Source organism: Heptranchias perlo, chromosome 37, assembly GCF_035084215.1.
Source record: "Heptranchias perlo isolate sHepPer1 chromosome 37, sHepPer1.hap1, whole genome shotgun sequence".
NCBI classification, from domain to species: domain Eukaryota; kingdom Metazoa; phylum Chordata; class Chondrichthyes; order Hexanchiformes; family Hexanchidae; genus Heptranchias; species Heptranchias perlo.
Window position 1 is genome coordinate 1,245,143 of NC_090361.1, and position 22,472 is coordinate 1,267,614.

At 47.3% G+C, this 22,472-nt stretch overlaps 1 protein-coding gene across 4 annotated transcripts in view; it reads left to right on the plus strand.

Moving 5' to 3' along the window:
• pde4a (phosphodiesterase 4A, cAMP-specific) overlaps nt 1–22,472 on the plus strand; it is a 245,506-nt gene that overhangs the window by 173,325 nt on the left and 49,709 nt on the right. For all 4 annotated transcript variants that reach the window (XM_067972902.1, XM_067972903.1, XM_067972901.1 and 1 more), the window contains exons 2-4: nt 10,235–10,420; nt 12,757–12,793; nt 15,745–15,815. In XM_067972902.1, the coding sequence (XP_067829003.1) occupies nt 10,235–10,420; nt 12,757–12,793; nt 15,745–15,815 (294 nt within the window). The remainder of the gene's footprint in view (nt 1–10,234; nt 10,421–12,756; nt 12,794–15,744; nt 15,816–22,472) is intronic.

The window sequence follows — 22,472 nt, forward strand, 5'->3', positions numbered from 1 at the left end:
GTGTACACTGCATGTGTGTGTCCGTGTACACTGCTTGTGTCTGTATACAATACAGTGTACATCCATGCACAGTACTGTTTGTGTATCCAAGTACAGTGCTGTGTATCCCCATGTATAGTGTTGTGACTGTGTACAGCACACTCTGTCTGTACATTTACAGCGTGCTTTACACGGTGGGGGGAGAGGAGGGATGATGTAAAATAGGAAGTAGTGGGATGTAAATTAGAAATGAAGTAAGACCAAGTCTGTATTTTAAATGCCTGTAGATTGTAGGAGGAACGGAAGGATGAGGAAATGAGGAGTTTGAAAGGTCTTGGGAAAGAACGAGGAGGAGGCAGTGTTGAGTCTTAATTTAATCACAGTGAGGATAAGGGAGGGTGAGAGTGTGTAGGGCAGGGTATTTAAACACAGGAGGGTGGGAGTGTGTAGAGCAAAGTATTTAAACAGTGAAGATATAGGGAGAGAGTAGGGCAGGGTATTTAAACAGTGAAGATATAGGGAGAGAGTAGGGCAGGGAATGAGGAAAATTCAGAGGAGCATCAAAAAATAGAGAGACAAGAAAGATTACAACATAATGGGGTGAGAGGTTGATGGTGACAGAGAATCATTAATCACACAACGAGCTTCTTAGTGAAGTGTTTGTGATGATAAGTTGAGACTTTTTATTGAATCCCACTTGACCAAGTCCATGTTCCTTATCATCTGACAACTGTCGTCTGCACTGCACGGCAGTGTTGTTCTGGAGTTGAGTCCGATTGGCCTTGTGTTCTGGTACAGCCCACTGTTTGGCAGGGGGATTGGATGGGGTATGGGAGGGGATGGGAGGGATTAGATGGGGGTTGAATGGGGGTATGGGAGGTATTAGATGGGGGTATGGGAGGGATTAGATGGGGGTTGAATGGGGGTATGGGAGGGATTAGATGGGGGTATGGGAAGGGGTTGGATTGGGTATGGGAGGGGATTAGATGGGGGATGGATGGGGGTTTGGGAGGGATTAAATGGGGGTATGGATGGGGGGATGGGAGGGGGTATGGATGGGGGGATGGGAGAAGGTTGGATGGGGGTATGGGAGGGGGTTGGATGGGGGCATGGCAGGGGGTTGGATGGGGTATGGGAGGGGGATGGATGGGGTGTAGCAGGGGGTTGGATGGGGGTATGGGAGGGGGTTGTATGGGGGTGTGGCAGGGGGTTGGATGGGGTTTTGGCAGGGGGTTGGATGGGGGTATGGGAGGGGGTTGTATGGGGCTGTGGCAGGGGGTTGGATGGGGTTTTGGCAGGGGGTTGGATGGGGGTATAGGAGGGGGTTGGTTGGGGTGTGGCAGGGGGTTGGATGGGGGTATGGGAGGGGGTTGTATGGGGGTGTGGCAGGGGGTTGGATGGGGATATGGCAGGGGATTGGATGGGGTTTTGGCAGGGGGTTGGATGGGGGTATGGGAAAGGGTTGGATGGGGGTATAGGAGGGGATTAGATGGGGGTTGGATAGGGTATGGGAGGGGATTAGATGGGAGTTGGATGGGGGTATAGGAGGGGATTAGATGGGGGTTGGATGGGGGTATGGGAGGGGATTAGATGGGGGTATGGGTGGGGGTTGGATAGGGTATGGGAGGGGATTAGATGGGAGTTGGATGGGGGTATGGGAGGGGATTAGATGGGGGATGGATGGGAGTTGGATAGGGTATGGGAGGGGATTAGATGGGAGTTGGATGGGGATATGGGAGGGGATTAGATGGGAGTTGGATGGGGATATGGAAGGGGATTAGATGGGAATTGGATGGGGATATGGCAGGGGGTTGGATGGGGGTATAGGAGGGGATTAGATGGGGGTTGGATGGGGCTATGGGAGGGGAGTAGATGGGAGTTGGATGTGGGTATGGGAGGGGATTAGATGGGGGTTGGATGGGGCTATGGGAGGAGATTAGATGGGGGTATAGGTGGGGGTTGGATGGGGGTACAGCCAGATTTAGGGTGGGGGGGAAGTCAGCCTGGGGCTTGAATTTGCATTATTGATGGTGAAAAGTGCCAGGTTCGGAATGCCGTTTACATTTTAGAAATTTCTGATCAGACCACTCAAAAAATGGGTTTTCTGATCCAAGCCTCTCGGGTGGTGACCACATCTAGAATGTTCCAAGTGACCTGGAGTTTCTGCAGCTCTACATTTTTAATATTTATTGATGAAATGTGGCTGGTCACTTTACATTTTGTTTACCACTACCAGTGGCCCACCAAACAATATTCGTGGCCTTTGAAACTCACAAGAGGCAAAACATTAGTCATATTCAAATATATTTTGATTACTAAACAAGCAGAAACCATATATCACCAACTGACTGATTTATTCTGAGAACAATCAAATTAAGGGTTAGTAACAAACACAGACTGACTTGTGCTCATCGTCTAATTGAGAGCCAGGAACTATCACTTTAATTTAATAAGCTTAGTTCCACTTCTAAATTCTTACATCCGTGGTTGTGTTTTGAAGGATAGGAGGGGTATATCACAGGCAGGATGATCCCAGCTTCTCCCTTCTTCTGGGTACATTGAGATAGAAACAAATACCTAAAACCTCATGTGTAAGTTAGTACCATGGACACTGGGCTAGGTTCAGTGGTGTTATTGGAAGAGTTAGAAAAATGTCACAGATTTTCTTATTTTTTTACTTAAGGAGGTGTAAGTTAAAAGTTTGTAATTGAGTGAAATCTGCGGTATTGATTTTCTAATTTTAATAAACGCTGCATTAGGGTTAGGGTTAGGGTTAGTAACTTGTAGTTTATAGCCGAAATTGCACGGTCTGATAATATTTATTCTTGCACTGTTGAAAGACTAGGAGAACACGAGAGGTCCTGTGTTAATTCAGCGAGCAGATTTCTGTTTGATCCGTGGGAAACACTACATTACCTGATACGGCGTGTATAAAGTCACACTCTGATTTGTAGGGAATGTCTATACACTGAACTCAAGAAATTCTCTTTACAAAGCCCCAGTACTTCAATACTGGTTGCTAGCCTTCAGATTATTGTTCGAAAACATGACTAAAGATTATCCCAGTTAATTGTATCCATTACTGAGACAGTGCAGTAATTATAAACAAGGTCTCGATTCCCTCCCTTGTGTGATGTCACAGGAGTTATTAAAGCCCACAGGGCACTCCCAATGACAGAGCAAGGAGTGGGGTAGATTAAAATCAATCAATTTCAATCAATCTAAAATTTCAAGTATGCATTTGCATCAGAAAAGTTGATAATTACTAGAAACGGGACATACAGTACATCTCAATGCCAAGCATTGAAGAATAAAATCATCACATTACCATTAACAGGGCCTCTACTGAGATCTTGGTGAAGTTTTTTCTCCTTTGATTCTTTTTAGAAAGAATACAATGTAATTGGGGTTGTGAATAGGACTGTTGGGCTGTTTAGAGTGATGGGGTTGAGTGTTGGGCTGTTTAGAGTGATGGGGTTGAGTGTTGGGTTGTTTAGAGTGATGGGGTTGAATGTTGGGCTGTTTAGAGTGATGGGGTTGAGTGTAGGGCTGTTTAGAGTGATGGGGTTGAATGTTGGGCTGTTTAGAGTGATGGGGTTGAATGTTGGGTTGTTTAGAGTGATGGGGTTGAGTGTTGGGTTGTTTAGAGTGATGGGGTTGAATGTTGGGTTGTTTAGAGTGATGGGGTTGAATGTTGGGCTGTTTAGAGTGATGGGGTTGAGTGTTGGGTTGTTTAGAGTGATGGGGTTGAATGTTGGGTTGTTTAGAGTGATGGGGTTGAATGTTGGGCTGTTTAGAGTGATGGGGTTGAGTGTTGGGTTGTTTAGAGTGATGGGGTTGAGTGTCGGGTTGTTTAGAGTGATGGGGTTGAGTGTCGGGTTGTTTAGAGTGATGGGGTTGAGTGTTGGGCTGTTTAGAGTGATGGGGTTGAGTGTTGGGCTCTTTAGAGTGATGGGGTTGAGTGTTGGGTTGTTTAGAGTGATGGGGTTGAGTGTAGGGCTCTTTAGAGTGATGGGGTTGAATGTTGGGCTGTTTAGAGTGATGGGGTTGAGTGTCGGGTTGTTTAGAGTGATGGGGTTGAATGTTGGGCTGTTTAGAGTGATGGGGTTGAGTGTTGGGTTGTTTAGAGTGATGGGGTTGAGTGTTGGGCTGTTTAGAGTGATGGGGTTGAGTGTTGGGTTGTTTAGAGTGATGGGGTTGAGTGTTGGGCTGTTTAGAGTGATGGGGTTGAGTGTTGGGTTGTTTAGAGTGATGGGGTTGAGTGTTGGGCTGTTTAGAGTGATGGGGTTGAGTGTTGGGTTGTTTAGAGTGATGGGGTTGAATGTTGGGCTGTTTAGAGTGATGGGGTTGAGTGTTGGGTTGTTTAGAGTGATGGGGTTGAGTGTCGGGTTGTTTAGAGTGATGGGATTGAGTGTTGGGTTGTTTAGAGTGATGGGGTTGAGTGTCGGGTTGTTTAGAGTGATGGGATTGAGTGTTGGGTTGTTTAGAGTGATGGGGTTGAATGTTGGGTTGTTTAGAGTGATGGGGTTGAGTGTCGGGTTGTTTAGAGTGATGGGGTTGAGTGTTGGGCTGTTTAGAGTGATGGGGTTGAGTGTTGGGTTGTTTAGAGTGATGGGGTTGAGTGTTGGGCTGTTTAGAGTGATGGGGTTGAGTGTTGGGCTCTTTAGAGTGATGGGGTTGAGTGTTGGGTTGTTTAGAGTGATGGGGTTGAGTGTTGGGCTGTTTAGAGTGATGGGGTTGAGTGTCGGGCTCTTTAGAGTGATGGGGTTGAGTGTTGGGTTGTTTAGAGTGATGGGGTTGAGTGTTGGGCTGTTTAGAGTGATGGGGTTGAGTGTTGGGCTGTTTAGAGTGATGGGGTTGAGTGTTGGGCTGTTTAGAGTGATGGGGTTGAATGTTGGGCTGTTTAGAGTGATGGGGTTGAATGTTGGGCTGTTTAGAGTGATGGGGTTGAGTGTTGGGTTGTTTAGAGTGATGGGGTTGAGTGTTGGGCTGTTTAGAGTGATGGGGTTGAGTGTTGGGCTGTTTAGAGTGATGGGGTTGAGTGTTGGGCTGTTTAGAGTGATGGGGTTGAGTGTTGGGTTGTTTAGAGTGATGGGATTGAGTGTTGGGTTGTTTAGAGTGATGGGGTTGAGTGTTGGGCTGTTTAGAGTGATGGGGTTGAGTGTTGGGTTGTTTAGAGTGATGGGGTTGAGTGTTGGGCTGTTTAGAGTGATGGGGTTGAGTGTTGGGTTGTTTAGAGTGATGGGATTGAGTGTTGGGTTGTTTAGAGTGATGGGGTTGAGTGTTGGGCTGTTTAGAGTGATGGGGTTGAGTGTTGGGCTGTTTAGAGTGATGGGGTTGAGTGTTGGGTTGTTTGGGTTAATAGTGTTGAGCTAAGAGACCCGCGATCAAACCCATGTCAGAACTCTGATAGATTCAAACTTTTGCAGGAATCTTTTCTTAGTCTGTTTTGTGAAATTGCTATTTCCAATCTGTCGATCCTCAGCTATATGGAAGGTGTGTCCAAGGGCATGGTAACAATGTGACAAGGTCCGTCACTGGAGGGGTTACTGGCATTGGCACATTTTAATAAAGGGGTGGGCTTGGAATGAGGAACTCTCGACTAGTTTGTGTTTCTGTCTTTATATCCTGCCTCGATCTCACCTGAACCGGTTTACGGCGGGCATTGTAAACACAGGAAGCTTCATAGTCAGACAGCACAAGCATACCATGAAAGAGAGGCCTGTATTTATATAGTACCTTATTGTGTTTCTCAGGATGTCCCAAAGCATATCACATCCAATGAATTACTTGAAGTAAATTACTTTTCATCTGTAGGTCAGGGACACATTTTATGCTTTGGGGGAGGGGGAGCGAGGAGCAGTTTATATCTGAAGTTACCAAGAGCAGTGCCTCTCCTGTCTTCATTGTTATACAAGGCTTTTGCCCTTACAAGAAGTCCCAAGTTTGTACCCCATTCTGTACTGTATTAATTGATCTCAGTGACTATAGTGTGAATAGAGTATCAGGCTGAGCTGGACACCTCTTGCACACTGAAATATCAGGTACTCACTGCCTGGCTCGCTGGGATGTGATATCAGAAGCTGCCAACCCTTGTCGACTCGTACACCCAGCATAGATCTGCGCCTTCAGGGGAGGGGGAAAAGTTAGAGGAAAAACAGAACTGTGAGGAGTTTGAGGATAAAAGAAGCTGCTTTATAAAGATATCTGCTGCTCCGAGTGAGTTAAGAGCAATGCCTGATAAACAGCATGAGCCTGCAGTGCGTGGATGCTGGACCTGCCCTGCCATGCTTCACTTTCTTGGGGCTCAATTTTAGGGGGCAATTGCAGGTCCGTTAGGCGCCGGGGTCTCCAAAAATCGCGGAAACCCTGTTTGGGTTCGGAAGCCAGCTCCAACCCACCGACTTCCGAGTTTCCCGGGGACCCACCTGTGTGCGCGCAGGCGACCCGAAAACGGAAGTCCCGCTGACAATTAAAGGTTGGGGTACTAAAGGCACTTTACCTGTGACAGATTTTTAAAATTTGTTCATGGCATATGGGCGTTGCTGGCGAGACCAGCATTTATTGCCCATCCCTAATTGCCCTTGAGAAGGTGGTGGTGAGCCGCCTTCTTGAACCGCTGCAGTCCGTGTGGTGAAGGTTCTCCCACAGTGCTCTTAGGAAGGGAGTTCCAGGATTTTGACCCAGCGACGATGAAGGAACGGCGATATATTTCCAAGTCGGGATGGTGTGTGACTTGGAGGGGAACGTGCAGGTGGTGTTGTTCCCATGTGCCTGCTGCCCTTGTCCTAGGTCATGATGTGGAGATGCCGGTGATGGACTGGGGTTGACAATTGTAAACAATTTTACAACACCAAGTTATAGTCCAGCAATTTTATTTTAAATTCACAAGCTTTCGGAGATTTTCTCCTTCCTTCAAACATTTGCCTGAGGAAGGAGAAAATCTCCGAAAGCTTGTGAATTTAAAATAAAATTGCTGGACTATAACTTGGTGTTGTAAAATTGTTTACACTTGTCCTAGGTGGTAGAGGTTGTGGGTTTCGGAGGTGTTGTCGAAGAAGCCTTGACGAGTTGCTGCAGTGCATCCTGTGGATGGTACACACTGCAGCCACAGTGCGCCGGTGGTGAAGGGAGTGAATGTTTAGGGTGGTGGATGGGGTGCCAATCAAACGGGCTGCTTTGTCCTGGATGATGTTGAGCTTCTTGAGTGTTGTTGGAGCTGCACTCATCCAGGCAAGTGGATAGTATTCCATCACACTCCTGACTTGTGCCTTGTAGATGGTGGAAAGGCTTTGGGGAGTCAGGAGGTGAGTCACTCGCCGCAGAATACCCAGCCTCTGACCTGCTCTTCTAGCCACAGTATTTATATGGCTTGTCCAGTTAAGTTTCTGGTCAATGATGACCCCCAGGATGTTGATGGTGGGGGATTCGGCGATGGTAATGCCGTTGAATGTCATGGGGAGGTGGTTAGACTCTCTCTTGTTGGAGATAGTCATTGCCTGGCACTTGTCTGGCACGAATGTTACTTGCCACTTATGAGCCCAAGCCTGGATGTTGTCCAGTCTTGCTGCATGCGGGCACAGACTGCTTCATTATCTGAGGGGTTGCAAATGGAACTGAACACTGCAATCATCAGCGAACATCCCCATTTCTGACCTTATGATGGAGGGAAGGTCATTGATGAAGCAGCTGAAGATGGTTGGGCCTCGGACACTGCCCTGAGGAACTCCTGCAGCAATGCCCTGGGGCTGAGATGATTGGCCTCCAACAACCACTACCATCTTCCTTTGTGCTAGGTATGACTCCAGCCACTGGAGAGTTTTCCCCCTGATTCCCATTGACTTCAATTTTACTAGGGCTCCTTGGTGCCTCACTCGGTCAAATGTTGCCTTGATGTCAAGGGCAGTCACTCTCACCTCACCTCTGGAATTCAGCTCTTTTGTCCATGTTTGGACCAAGGCTGTAATGAGGTCTGGAGCCAAGTAATTGTAACGATTTTTAACTTACCTGGGCGGCTTTCCCACCACTTCTGATTCACACCTGGTGAAACCAGACTTGAAGGGCCGGATCAGAGAAAAAGAAACAAAATAAATTACATAAAACACCATAGAAGGAAGTTAAAACACAAAATAATCCTACCTTTGCACCCTGCTCCGATGTACGATGTCTCCCTCTCCGATCTACCCCTCTTCACCCCTGCCCCCGATGGCCCCTCCTCTTCAAACCCCCCCCCCCCCGATGTCCCACTCTTCACCCCCATGATGTCCCCCTCTTCACCCCCATGATGTCCCTCTCTTCACCCCCTCGATGTCCCCCTCTTCACCCCCTCGATGTCCCCCTCTTCACCCCCCGATGTCCCCCTCTTCACCCCCCCGATGTCCCTCTCTTCACCCCCTCGATGTCCCCCTCTTCACCCCCCCGATGTCCCCCTCTTCACCCCCCCCCGATGACCCCTCTTCACCCCCCGATGTCCCCCTCTTCACCCCCCCGATGTCCCCCTCTTCACCCCCCCCCGATGTCCCCCTCTTCAACCCCCCGATGTCCCCCTCTTCACCCCCTCGATGTCCCCGTCTTCAACCCCCCGCATCCCCCTCTTCACCCCCCGACGTCCCCCTCTTCACCCCCCCGACGTCCCCTCTTCACCCCCCCGACGTCCCCTCTTCCCCCCCGACGTCCCCTCTTCACCCCCCCCCGACGTCCCCTCTTCACCCCCTCCGATGTCCCCCTCTTCACCCCCCCCAACGTCCCCTCTTCACCCCCCCCCGACGTCCCCTCTTCACCCCCTCCGATGTCCCCCTCTTCACCCCCCCCCCGATGTCCCCCTGTTCATCCCCCGATGTCCCCCTGTTCATCCCCCGATGTCCCCCTCTTCACCCCCCCGATGTCCCCCTGTTCATCCCCCCGATGTCCCCCTCTTCACCCCGCCCGATGTCCCCCTCTTCAACCGTCCGATGACCTCCTCTTCAGCCCCCCCCCGATGTCCCCCTCTTCATCCCGATTTTTCCCTCTCCCCCCTCTTCACCCCCGGTTCATCCCCTCTCCCCCCCCCCCCGATCTTCCCCTCTCCCCCTCCCCCGATCTTCACCTCTCCCCTCCCCCGATCTTCACCTCTCCCCTCCCCCGATCTTCCCCTCTCTCCCCCGATCTTCCCCTCTCCCCCTCCCCGATCTTCCCCTCTCCCCCTCCCCCGATCTTCACCTCTCCCCTCCCCCGATCTTCACCTCTCCCCTCCCCCGATCTTCCCCTCTCTCCCCCGATCTTCCCCTCTCCCCCTCCCCTGATCTTCCCCTCTCCCCCTCCCCTGATCTTCCCCTCTCCCCCCCCCCGATCTTCCCCTCTCCCCCCCGATCTTCCCCTCTCCCCCTCCCCTGATCTTCCCCTCTCCCCCCCCTGATCTTCCCCTCTCCCCCCCGATCTTCCCCTCTCCCCCTCCCCTGATCTTCCCCTCCCCCCCCCACTGATCTTCCATTCCAGCGCTGGATGACGTCTCTTTCTCTCTCCCCCCACCCCCCCCCGCCGCGTTGCAGCTCCTACAGTAGTCAGCCTGTCAATCAGGCCGGCTGCCGGGTGTGAAACCCGGAGAGGATGTTAATCACCATCAATTACAATGCGATCGTGTCGGAAACGGTAAGTTTTGTCATTGCGGGTTTGCCACAGGCACCTTCACCGCCCCTGCTGCCAACCCGCCACCGTTGCAAAATCGACCCCTTGGTGTTTGGCTGAAGTTTTGAGGCACCAAGAATGCCGGAGGATATTGACTGCAATCAGGGACACATCTCTTTGTCTTTATCTATTCACTGTCAGTCAGGAAATGAACCTTATCTAGAAATTTCACTCAGGTAAGCTATAGTTATCAGTTGTACAGAACGTGTTACAGTGTACAATACATGATACAGTATACAGTGTACAGTAGGTGGACATCAGGTGAGGGTAGGACATTCAGGGGAGGAGGGGGAATCTGTACCCCGGGGAGAGTCAGCACCTTCAGGGGAGGAGGGGGATCTGTACCCCGGGGAGAGTCAGCACCTTCAGGGGAGGAGGGGGATCTGTACCCCGGGGAGAGTCAGCACCTTCAGGGGAGGAGGGGGATCTGTACCCCGGGGAGAGTCAGCACCTTCAGGGGAGGTGGAGAGAAAATTGAGAAAGAATAGAAAGGAATCAGTTCATTTTCCAGGTGTTCTATCAGTCATTAATCATTTCATTTGGGAAAACCCTTTTGAATATTAATAGTAAACATTCCCTCTCTCTCTCACAGTTTCGATGTTGAGAATGGTCCATCTCCGGGTCGGAGTCCACTGGATTCGCAGGCGAGTCCAGGACTGGTGCTACACCCAACGTTCCCCCAGAGTCAACGGCGGGAGTCATTCCTGTACAGGTCTGACAGTGACTATGACATGTCTCCCAAAACAATGTCACGAAATTCCTCCATAACAAGTGACGTGTGAGTACAGGTTTATTAATATATACTATATGTTATATCTCTCTCTGTATATCTATAATACTTTAAAAGCTTATGTCAGCATAAACTTCCTGTCTACAGAATCTTACTTCCTGTTGTTAACTTTCTGTCAAACTTTAACTGCCAACTTTTCCCATTATAAGTTGCTATGTCCAGATTTCTAATGGAATCTGCCTGTGTAAACATGTCATGCTATAGTTACCCCCTCCTTCCTCAGTCCCAGCCCCTCGGCCTGTACTCCTGAGAAACTCCGATACCAGCTCTACCCCTCTGCTCCCCAAATTGCCATAACCATTGCTATTTAATGATAAATAGTAATATAACATGATGTAAAAATAAGGGCTGGATGGATGACTTTAAAATGGGGACTGAATTCCATCTGTGCCCTGATCCATGACCCTGACTGCCTGTGAAACCACCACGAAAGGTCAAAGATCAGTCACACTCCAGACCTAACATTTAAAAGTTTCACATTTTACTACAGAAGGCAAAACAACCTTAGAAAAAGAGAAAGCAGGCTGCTCTCTCTCTCTGCCGCTCTGCTGGCCTCTCCGTGTTTTACTTTGCTTTTCTGTCTCTCTCTCTTTCCATCTCTCTCAAAGAGTAATAGAGTTAGAACCATAGAAAAGATACAGCACAGAATGGGGCCATTCGGCCCATCGTGTCCGCGCCGGCTCGAAGAACAACCAGGTGCCCATTCTAATCCCACCTTCCAGCACCCGGTCCGTAGCACTGCAGCTTACAGCACTTTAGGTGCAGGTCCAGGTACTTTTTAAAAGAGTTGAGGGTCCCTGCCTCTACCACCAATTCGGGCAGCGAATTCCATACACCCACCCCCCTCTGGGTAAAAAAGATTTTCCTCATGTCCCCTCTAATCCTTCCATCAATCTATTTCCTCTAGTTCTTGAACTCTCCGCTTGGGGAAACAGGTACTTCCTGTCTACTCTATCTGGGCCCCTCATGATTTTGTACACCTCAATCAAGTCTCCCCTCAGCCTCCTCTGCTCCAAGGAAAACAACCCCGGCCTATCCAATCTCTCCTCATAGCTGCAATTTTCAAGCCCTGGCAACATTCTTGTAAATCTTCTCTGCACTCTCTCCAGAGCAATTACGTCCTTCCTGTAATGTGGGGACCAGAACTGCAGCAGATACAACCATTTAGCACCAGAATGATACCGGGGCCAAAAGGGTTAAATCATGAGGACTGGTTCCATAGACTGGGCTTGTATTCCCTTGAATATAGAAGATTAAGGGGTGATCTAATTGAGGTGTTTAAGATGATTGAAGGATTTGATGGGGTCGATAGAGAGAAACTATTTCCTCTGGTGGGGGGAGTGCAGAACAAGGGGGAATAACCTTAAAATTAGAGCCAGGCCACTCATCAAGGGGAGTGGAAATCTGGAACTCTCTCCCCCAAAAAGCTGTTGAGGCTGGGGGTCAATTGAAAATTTCAAAACTGAGAATGATAGATTTTTTTCGGCAGGGGTATTAAGGGAAATGGAACCAAGGCGGGTGGATAGAGTTAAGATACAGATCATCCATGATCCAGTTCAATGGCAGAACAAGCTCGAGGGGCTGAATGGCCTCCTCCTGTTCCTATGTTTCTATTTAGTCCACTGCACCTGTTCCGACCCTCAGAGGATCACTTCCTCCCATTCCTATCCCCTTCCCCAAACCCTTTAAAATTTTTCTGTTTCAAATATTTATCCACTTCTCTTGAATAAGCTTTACTGAATCCTATTTCAACCTCATTTCTGGGACAGCATTCCATGTCTCAACATAAAAAGATTTTCCTAACCTTTCCTTTTGTTCTTTTGACAATGATATTAAATATGTGCTCTCTAGATATGACTCACCAACCAGTGAGAATAGGTTTCCCCAATTTACCTTATTAAAAACCCCCTCATAATGTTAAACACCAATATCAGATCTCCTCTCAACTTCCCTGTTCCAATGAAACAGCTCTGGTTTCTCTATCCTCTCCTCATAACTAAAGGCTCTCATCCCTGGTGTATCATCTGAGTAAATCTCTATACCTCTCTCTTCTTTATCTCTCGCCTCATCCTCACTCTCTTTCTCTCTCTCCATCTCTCCCTCTGCCAATAACAACAACAAATTGAATTTATATAGCGCCTTTAACGTAGTATATCGTCCCTAGGCGCTTCACAGGAGTGTAATCAAACTGTATCTCTTATTCTCAGTCTCTCTCTCACTCCCTCTACCTATAGCTGTATCTCTGTCTCTCTCCACTTGTCTCTAGGGTTTTTTGGTCTGTAATCAGCCTTTCTATGTTGTCAACTCCTGTGTTTTTCTTTCAGACATGCTGAGGACCTCATTGTTACTCCTTTTGCTCAGGTGAGTTCAGAGTTAAGCACCTTCTTACAATCTGTCTATCTTTCTCTTGGTCTCTCACTGTCTGTCTGCAACATTCTTACAAAAATATTCTGCTAGATCCACATCCAGAAACATCATCACAAGTCAAACAAGAGTCTCTAGAAAATTCCACTTTAAAATATTTTAAGAGGCATTGTGGTAAGTGACTGGTTGGGACTGTAGGTGATAAACTAGCCCTTAACCTCTGGGACCTGGGGTCACATCCAGCCCAGAGGATATAAAACTCTTCACTGTCTGCTGACTGTACGAATCTTAGATTCAATTACTTTGTTCTTTTTCAATTCGGTTCGAGTAGAATGGGAAAAAATAATCACTAATCTACACTAATTTGTGAGTCGTAATCTGTGGGCCTTCAGGTCAGCTGGTGTGAGAAATGGAAAATCACAGAATGATACAACATAGAAGGAGGCCATTCAGCCCATCGTGCCTGTGCCAGCTCTTTGAAAGAGCTATCCAATTAGTCCCACTCCCCTGCTCTTTCCCCATAGCCCTGCAAATTTTTCCTTTTCAAGTATTTATCCAATTCCCTTTTGAAAGTTACTATTGAATCTGCTTCCACCGCCCTTTCAGGCAGTGCATTCCAGATCATCACAACTCGTTGAGTAAAAAGAATTTCTCCTCATCTCATCTCTGGTTCTTTTGCCAATTACCTTAAATCTGTGTCCTCTGGTTACCGACCCTCCTGCTGCTGGAAGCAGTTTCTCCCTTTCTACTGTATCAAAATCCCTCATAATTTTGAACCCCTCTATTAAATCTCCCCTTAACCTTCTCTGTTCTAAGGAGAACAACCCCAGTTTCTCCAGTCTCTCCACATAACTGAAGTCCCTCATCCCTGGAACCATTCTAGGAAATCTCCTCTGCACCCTCTCTAAAGCCTTGACATCCTTCCTAAAGTGTGGTGCCCAGAATTGAACACAATCCTCCAGCTGAGGCCTAACCAGTGATTTATAAAGGTTTAGTATAACTTCCTTGCTTTTGTACTCTATGCCTCTGTTAATAAAGCCCAGGATCCCATATGCTTTTTTAACAACCGTCTCAACTTGTCCTGCAACCTTCAAAGATTTGTGAATTTGCACCCTCAGGTCTCTCTGTTCCTGCACCCCCTTTAAAATTGTGCCATTTAGTTTATATTGCCTCTCCTCATTCTTCCTACCAAATTCCATCACTTCACACTTCTCTGCGTTACATTTCATCTGCCACGTGTCTGCCCATTTCACCAGTCTGTCTCTGTCCTCCTGAAGTCTGTTACTATCCTCCACATTGTTTACTACTTTTCCGAATTTGTGTCGTAAATTTTGAAATTATACCCTCTATACCCATATCCAGGTCATTAGTATATATCAAAAAGAGCAGTGGTCCCAATACTGACCCCTGGGGGACACCACTGTATACTTCCCTCCAGTTTGAAAAACAACTGTTCACCACTACTCTCTGCTTTCTGTCCCCAAGCCAATTTTGTATCCACACTGCCACTGACCCTTTAATCCCATGGGCTTCAATTTTGCTAACAAGTCTATTATGTGGCACTTTATCAAATGCCTTCTGAAAGTCCATATACACTGGCTGGCTGTCATTTATTAACCTATGCTTTTCCAAGTGCTAATTTATTTTGTCCCAGTTTATTGTCTCTAAAAGTTTCCCCACCACTGACGTTAGACTGACTGGCCTGTCATTGCCGGGTTTATCCCTCTCCCCTTTTTTGAACAGGGGTGTAATATTTAGAATCCTCCACTCCTCCGGCAGTATCTTCACCTTAGATTGATGCTTGTCCCCTTTCATAAGTACTCGAAACCTAATGATATTGTGTTTCCCAAATGCTCCCCCACTGAAACATCTCCACCTGCCCCATTTCATTCCTTAGATCGAGATCCAGCGCTGCTTTTTTCCTCATTGGGCTAGAAACACAGTGATCAAGAAAGTTCTCCTCGACACATTTCAGAAATTGCTCCCCTCCTTGTCCTCGACATTGTTTTTTTCCCCATTCTATATTCGGATAATTGAATCCCCCATTATCACTGCTCCATTGTTTTTTCAATTGGGAAATGACCCAATGGTTAAGTAGGAGTGCTGTTCTGAAGTTGGGATTGAGACACATTAATGGGACAGTGTAGAGGGAGCTTTACTCTGTATTTAACCCGTGCTGTACCTGCCCTGGGAGTGTTTGATGTGACAGTGTAGAGGGAGCTTTACTCTGTATCTAACTTGTGCTGTACCTGCCCTGGGAGTGTTTGATGTGACAGTGTAGAGGGGCTTTACTCTGTATCTGACCCGTGCTGTCCCTGACCGGTAGGTGCTTGATGCTGAAAGTGAATGGTGTGGAGATGCCGGTGATGGACTGGGGTTGACAATTGTAAACAATTTTACAACACCAGGTTATAGTCCAGCAATTTTATTTTAAATTCACAAGCTTTCGGAGGCTTCCTCCTTCCTCACGTGAACGAAATAACTTGGTGTTGTAAAATTGTTTACGAAAGTGAATGGTGACAGTGGAGGAATCCCTCACACAGAGTTGGTGAGTTTTGAGGCACCTTCGTTAACAGTGAGCAGAAACCTACACTGAAAGCTCTTTCTGAACAGTTGTGTTGGGCTTTGTATCCATTGCAATGTAAGTGTTTATGGTTTGACCCTGGTGCCCTCTATGCCAGAGCATGAATATTTATGAGCCCTGCTCATGCATTAAGTGATGCTCTGGGAATGTTTACCGGTCCAATTGAATGTTTTGAATTTTCAATGATCTGATCTTCCTCCCTGCCTCAGCAGGAGACAGTTCAGATAAATCGAGTCATTCCTCAAAGTGACCTCACTTCTCCAGGAGGTGTGAGAGATGCCCCTCTCGCTCCCAGCTCTGCCGTGGTGACCTGCTCGGCCCTCTTCTTAGTTCATTGGTTTCTTTCTTTCTTTCTTCCCCTCAGATCCTGGCAAGTTTGCGCAGTGTGAGAAACAACTTCACTGTTCTGGCCAACACTCAGGGACCTCCTAATAAGTGAGTATAAGGCACCATTAAATTCATCGAATCACAGCACACGGTGGGGACCAGACACAGACCAATCACAGCACAGTCCTATAGCCAGCATTTATTCTGTAATTCACTGAGGGGAATACACAAGATCTCCTCATCGCCCAATCACAGTTATAGAGACTGATCATAGATTACATCGAATCTACCACACAGAAACAGGCCATTTGGGCCAATCGGTCTCTGTACACGAGGCTCCTCCCACTCTAATGACCTCTTCCCACTCTGCCTCCTATCCCTCGGTTCCATTCTCCCTCATGTATACATCAGTCCTCCCGGTAAATGCATCAACACTCTCTGCTTCAACCACTCCATGTGGCAGTGAGTTCCACATTCTCACCACTCACTGTGTCCTACAGTACAACAGTGACCAGACTTCAAAAGAACATCATTGGTTGGAAACGCTTTGGGACGTCCTGAGGTGGTGAAAGGTGCTGTATTAGTGCAAGTCTGTCTGTCTGTCTTTTTTTTATTCGTTCACGGGATGTGGGTGTCGCTGGCGAGGCCAGCATTTATTGCCCATCCCTAATTGCCCTTGAGAAGGTGGTGGTGAGCCGCCTTCTTGAACCGCTGCAGTCCGTGTGGTGACGGTTCTCCCACAGTGCTGTTAGGAAGGGAGTTCCAGGATTTTGACCCAGCGACAATGAAGGAACGGCGATATATTTCCAAGTCGGGATGGTGTGTGACTTGGAGGGGAACGTGCAGGTGGTGTTGTTCCCATGTGCCTGCTGCTCTTGTCCTTCTAGGTGGTAGAGGTCGCGGGTTTGGGAGGTGCTGTCGGAGAAGCCTTGGCGAGTCTTCCTATCTACCTACCGTTTCACCACATCCTCCCTATCGAACCTTGTCATAATGTTAAAGACCTCTATCAGGTCTCCTCTTAGTCTTCTGTTTTCCAGAGAAAAGAACCCCAGCGTCTTCAGAAGGATGACAATGTTTAGTCATTAAGCTGCAATAAGTTAACAGCACAAGCCGGGAATTAACTTTGTGACTCCTGCTCCGTGTGACTCAGTCACACACCAAGCACACAAATCCGCTACCAGTCTCCGCGGGATTATCCCAATCTCCTGATGTAACCTCGGTGATAGATCGGCACACGCCCTGGAGAAACGTTGGAAACAGCTGTTACTTTGGGGGTTCAGCCAATCCCCAGCCAGAGAATCCCAGGCGGACAATCCCGGCCGACCTCCAGGCGGAGAGTCCCGGCCGATCTCCCACCGGACGATCCTGGCTGATCTCTAGGTAGTTCCCTTTAGCCTGAGGTTTTGGGGTTATCTTCCTGGGGGAGCAGGCTGAACCACTTTATGTCAGGGCTGGACTGCCTGTGGTGCTGGTGAAACGAGCAGCACTATTACACTCAGACTGAACCTCAGAAACACATTCAGCATGTATATTAACTTGGAGGAAGTCCACATGAAGTATCTGTACACAGGCTCGTGCTGCACCAATCCCACCAGTCAGTGAGGGACCAGCTTCTTATCCACACCCTGAGCCCTCTCTCTGGATTAATACACATATCCCAGGATTGGTCTATACATAGATTCTGGACATTGGGAAACATCTCAGATACCAGATCAAAGGCAGACATCTTTAATGGGCTTGAATCCTCTCTGTCTGTCTCCCCTCAGTGCTGTGATGGAGTGCTTGCTATTGTCCTCCAGAGGGCGGAACCAGCCTGCACTGACTTATAACAGTGACAGTGTGTGTTCCTGCAGACATTGAGTTACTGCAGGCCAGGCACAGGAACATTGAGTTACTGCAGGCCAGGCACAGGACAGGGAGGGTATTTCTGGCTGCTTTAAGGCAGTGTCGGTGCTGTGTTTGTGAACGTACACTGTGGGACACTCAGAATAACTTATGATTCAATGATAAACAGTCACCAATAATAATTAAGTAAACCCAACATCAAATCAGGGAGTGGAAATGCTACATGTCACGATTTACTTTGTGTGTCTGTGTCTGTCTGTGTGTGTGTGTGGATCTCCTTGTGTGTTTGTGTCTGTGTCCCTGTGCCTCCATTCCTTGCATTTCTGTCTAGTCTGTGCGTATCCAGTCTGTGTACGATCTGTGTGTATCCTGTCTGTGCACCATCTCAGTATTTTTTTATTCGTTCATGGGATGTGGGCGTCGCTGGCGAGGCCGGCATTTATTGCCCATCCCTAATTGCCCTTGAGAAGGTGGTGGTGAGCCGCCTTCTTAAGCCGCTGCAGTCCGTGTGGTGAAGGTTCTCCCACAGTGCTGTTAGGAAGGGAATTCCAGGATTTTGACCCAGCGACAATGAAGGAACGGCGATATATTTCCAAGTCGGGATGGTGTGTGACTTGGAGGGGAACGTGCAGGTGGTGGTGTTCCCATGTGCCTGCTGCTCTTGTCCTTCTAGGTGGTAGAGGTTGCGGGTTTGGGAGGTGCTGTCGAAGAAGCCTTGGCGAGTTGCTGCAGTGCATCCTGTGGATGGTACACACGGCAGCCACTGTGCGCCGGTGCTGAAGGGAGTGAATGTTTAGGTTAGTGGTGCCAATCAAGCGGGCTGCTTTGTCCTGGATGGCGTTGAGCTTCTTGAGTGTTGTTGGAGCTGCACTCATCCAGGCAAGTGGAGAGTATTCCATCACACTCCTGACTTGTGCCTTGTAGATGGTGGAAAGGCTTTGGGGAGTCAGGAGGTGAGTCACTCGCCGCAGAATACCCAGCCTTTGACCTGCTTTTGTAGCCACAATATTTATGTGGCTGGTCCAGTTAAGTTTCTGGTCAATGGTGACCCTCAGGATGTTGATGGTGGGGGATTTGGCGACGGTAATGCTGTTGAATGTCAAGGGGAGGTGGTTAGACTCTCTCTTGTTGGAGATAGTCATTGCCTGGCACTTGTCTGGCACGAATGTTACTTGCCACTTATCAGCACAAGCCTGGATGTTGTCCAGGTCTTGCTGCATGCGGGCACAGACTGCTTCATTATCTGAGGGGTTGCAAATGGAGCTGAACACTGTGCAATCATCAGCGCACATCCCCTTTTCTGACCTTATGATGGAGGGAAGGTCATTGTTGAAGCAGCTGAAGATGGTTGGGCCTAGGACACTGCCCTGAGGAACTCTTGCAGCAATGTCCTGGGGCTGAGATGATTGGCCTCCAAAAAACACTACCATCTTCCTTTGTGCTAGGTATGACTCCAGCCACTGGAGAGCTTTCCTCGATTCCCATTGACTTCAATTTTACTAGGGCTCTTTGGTGCCACACTCGGTCAAATGCTGCCTTGATGTCAAGGGCAGTCACTCTCACCTCACCTCTGGAATTCAGCTCTTTTGTCCATGTTTGGACCAAGGCTGTAATGAGGTCTGTGGCCGAGTGGTCCTGGCGGAACCCAAACTGAGCATCAGTGAGCAGGTTATTGGTGAGTAAGTGCTGCTTGATAGCACTGTCGACAACACCTTCCATCACTTTGCTGATGATTGAGAGTAGACTGATGGGGCAATAATTGGCCGGATTGGATTTGTCCTGCTTTTTGTGGACAGGACATACCTGGGCAATTTTCCACATTGTCGGGTAGATGCCAGTGTTGTAGCTGTACTGGAACAGTTTGGCTAGAGGCGCGACTAGTTCTGGAGCACAAGTCTTCAGCACTACAGCCGGGATGTTGTTGGGCCCATAGCCTTTGCTGTATCCAGTGCACTCAGCCGTTTCTTGATATCACGAGGAGTGAATCGAATTGGCTGAAGACTGGCTTCCGTGATGGTGGGGATATCAGGAGGAGGCCGAGATGGATCATCCACTCGGCACTTCTGGCTGAAGTATATCCTGTCTGTGTACTATCTCTGTGTATATCCTGTCTGTGTACTATCTCTGTATCCTGTCTGTGTACTATCTCTGTGTATATCCTGTCTGTGTACTATCTCTGTATCCTGTCTGTGCACTGTCTCTGTGTATATCCTGTCTGTGTAGTTTCTGCGGATCCTGTCTGTGTACTATCTGTGTATATCCTGTCTGTGTACTATCTGTGTATATCCTGTCTGTGTACTATCTCTGTGATTCCTGTCTGTGTACTATCTGTGTATATCCTGTCTGTGTACTATCTGTGAATATCCTGTCTGTGTACTATCTGTGTATCCTGTCTGTGTACTATCTGTGTATATCCTGTCTGTGTACTATCTCTGTATATCCTGTCTGTGTACTATCTGTGTATATCCTGTCTGTGTACTATCTCTGTGATTCCTGTCTGTGTAGTATCTCTGTGTATCCTGTCTGTGTACCATCTCTGTGTATATCCTGTCTGTGTCCTATCTGTGTATCCTGTCTGTGTACTATCTCTGTGTATATCCTGTCTGTGTACTATCTGTATGTATCCTGTCTGTGTACTATCTCTGTGTATATCCTGTCTGTGTACTATCTGTATGTATCCTGTCTGTGTACTATCTCTGTGTATATCCTGTCTGTGTACTATCTCTGTATCCTGTCTGTGTACTATCTCTGTGTATATCCTGTCTGTGTACTATCTGTGTATATCCTGCCTGTGTACTATCTGTGTATATCCTGTCTGTGTACTATCTCTGTGTATCCTGTCTGTGTACTATCTCTGTGTATCCTGTCTGTGTACTATCTCTGTGTATATCCTGTCTGTGTACTATCTCTGTATCCTGTCTGTGTACTATCTCTGTGTATATCCTGTCTGTGTACTATCTCTGTATCCTGTCTGTGTACTGTCTCTGTGTATATCCTGTCTGTGTACTATCTGTGTATCCTGTCTGTGTACTATCTCTGTATATCCTGTCTGTGTACTATCTCTGTATATCCTGTCTGTGTACTATCTCTGTATCCTGTCTGTGTACTATCTGTGTATATCCTGTCTGTGTACTATCTGTGTATATCCTGTCTGTGTACTATCTCTGTGTATCCTGTCTGTGTACTATCTGTGTATATCCTGTCTGTGTACTATCTCTGTGATTCCTGTCTGTGTACTATCTCTGTGTATCCTGTCTGTGTACCATCTCTGTGTATATCCTGTCTGTGTACTATCTCTGTATCCTGTCTGTGTACTGTCTCTGTGTATAACCTGTCTGTGTCCTATCTGTGTATCCTGTCTGTGTACTATCTCTATATCCTGTCTCTGTACTATCTCTGTATCCTGTCTGTGTACTATCTCTGTGTATATCCTGTCTGTGTACTATCTGTATGTATCCTGTCTGTGTACTATCTCTGTGTATATCCTGTCTGTGTACTATCTGTATGTATCCTGTCTGTGTACTATCTCTGTGTATATCCTGTCTGTGTACTATATCTGTGTATCCTGTCTGTGTCCTATCTCTGTGTATCCTGTCTGTGTACCATGTCTGTGTATCCTGTCTGTGTCCTATCTCTGTGTATTCCGTCTGTGTACTATCTCTGTGTATCCTGTCTGTGTACCATCTCTGTGTATCCTGTCTGTGTCCTATCTGTGTGTATCCTGACTGTGTACTATCTGTGTATATCCTGTCTGTGTACTATCTCTATGTGTCCTGTCTGTGTACTATCTCTGTGTATATCCTGTCTGTGTACTATCTGTGTATATCCTGTCTGTGTACTATCTCTGTGTGTATCCTGTCTGTGTACTATCTGTGTATATCCTGTCTGTGTAGTTTCTGCGGATCCTGTCTGTGTACTATCTGTGTATATCCTGTCTGTGTACTATCTGTGTATATCCTGTCTGTGTACTATCTGTGAATATCCTGTCTGTGTACTATCTGTGTATCCTGTCTGTGTACTATCTGTGTATATCCTGTCTGTGTACTATCTCTGTGTGTATCCTGTGTGTACTATCTCTGTGTGTATCCTATCTGTGTACTATCTCTGTGTATATCCTGTCTGTGTACTATCTGTGTATATCCTGTCTGTGTACTATCTCTGTTAATATCCTGTCTGTGTACTATCTGTGTATATCCTGTCTGTGTAGTTTCTGTATATCCTGTCTGTGTACTATCTGTATATCCTGTCTGTGTACTATCTCTGTGTATATCCTGTCTGTGTACTGTCTGTATGTATCCTGTCTGTGTACTATCTCTGTGTATATCCTGTCTGTGTACTATATCTGTGTATCATGTCTGTTCCTATCTCTGTGTATCCTGTCTGTGTCCTATCTGTGTATATCCTGTCTGTGTACTATCTGTGTTTATCCTGTCTGTGTACTATCTCTGTGTATATCCTGTCTGTGTACTATCTCTGTTAATATCCTGTCTGTGTACTATCTCTGTGTGTATCCTGTCTGTGTACTATCTGTGTATATCCTGTCTGTGTAGTTTCTGTGTATCCTGTCTGTGTACTATCTGTGTATATCCTGTCTGTGTACTATCTGTGTATATCCTGTCTGTACTATCTCTGTTAATATCCTGTCTGTGTACTATCTGTGTATATCCTGTCTGTGTACTATCTCTGTGTGTATCCTGTCTGTCTACTATCTGTGTATATCCTGTCTGTGTAGTTTCTGTGTATCCTGTCTGTGTACTATCTGTGTATATGCTGTCTGTGTACTATCTCTGAGTATATCCTGTCTGTGTACTATCTGTGTATATCCTGTCTGTGTACTATCTGTGTACATCCTGTCTGTGTACTATCTGTGTATATCCTGTCTGTGTACTATCTGTGTATATCCTGTCTGTGTACTATCTG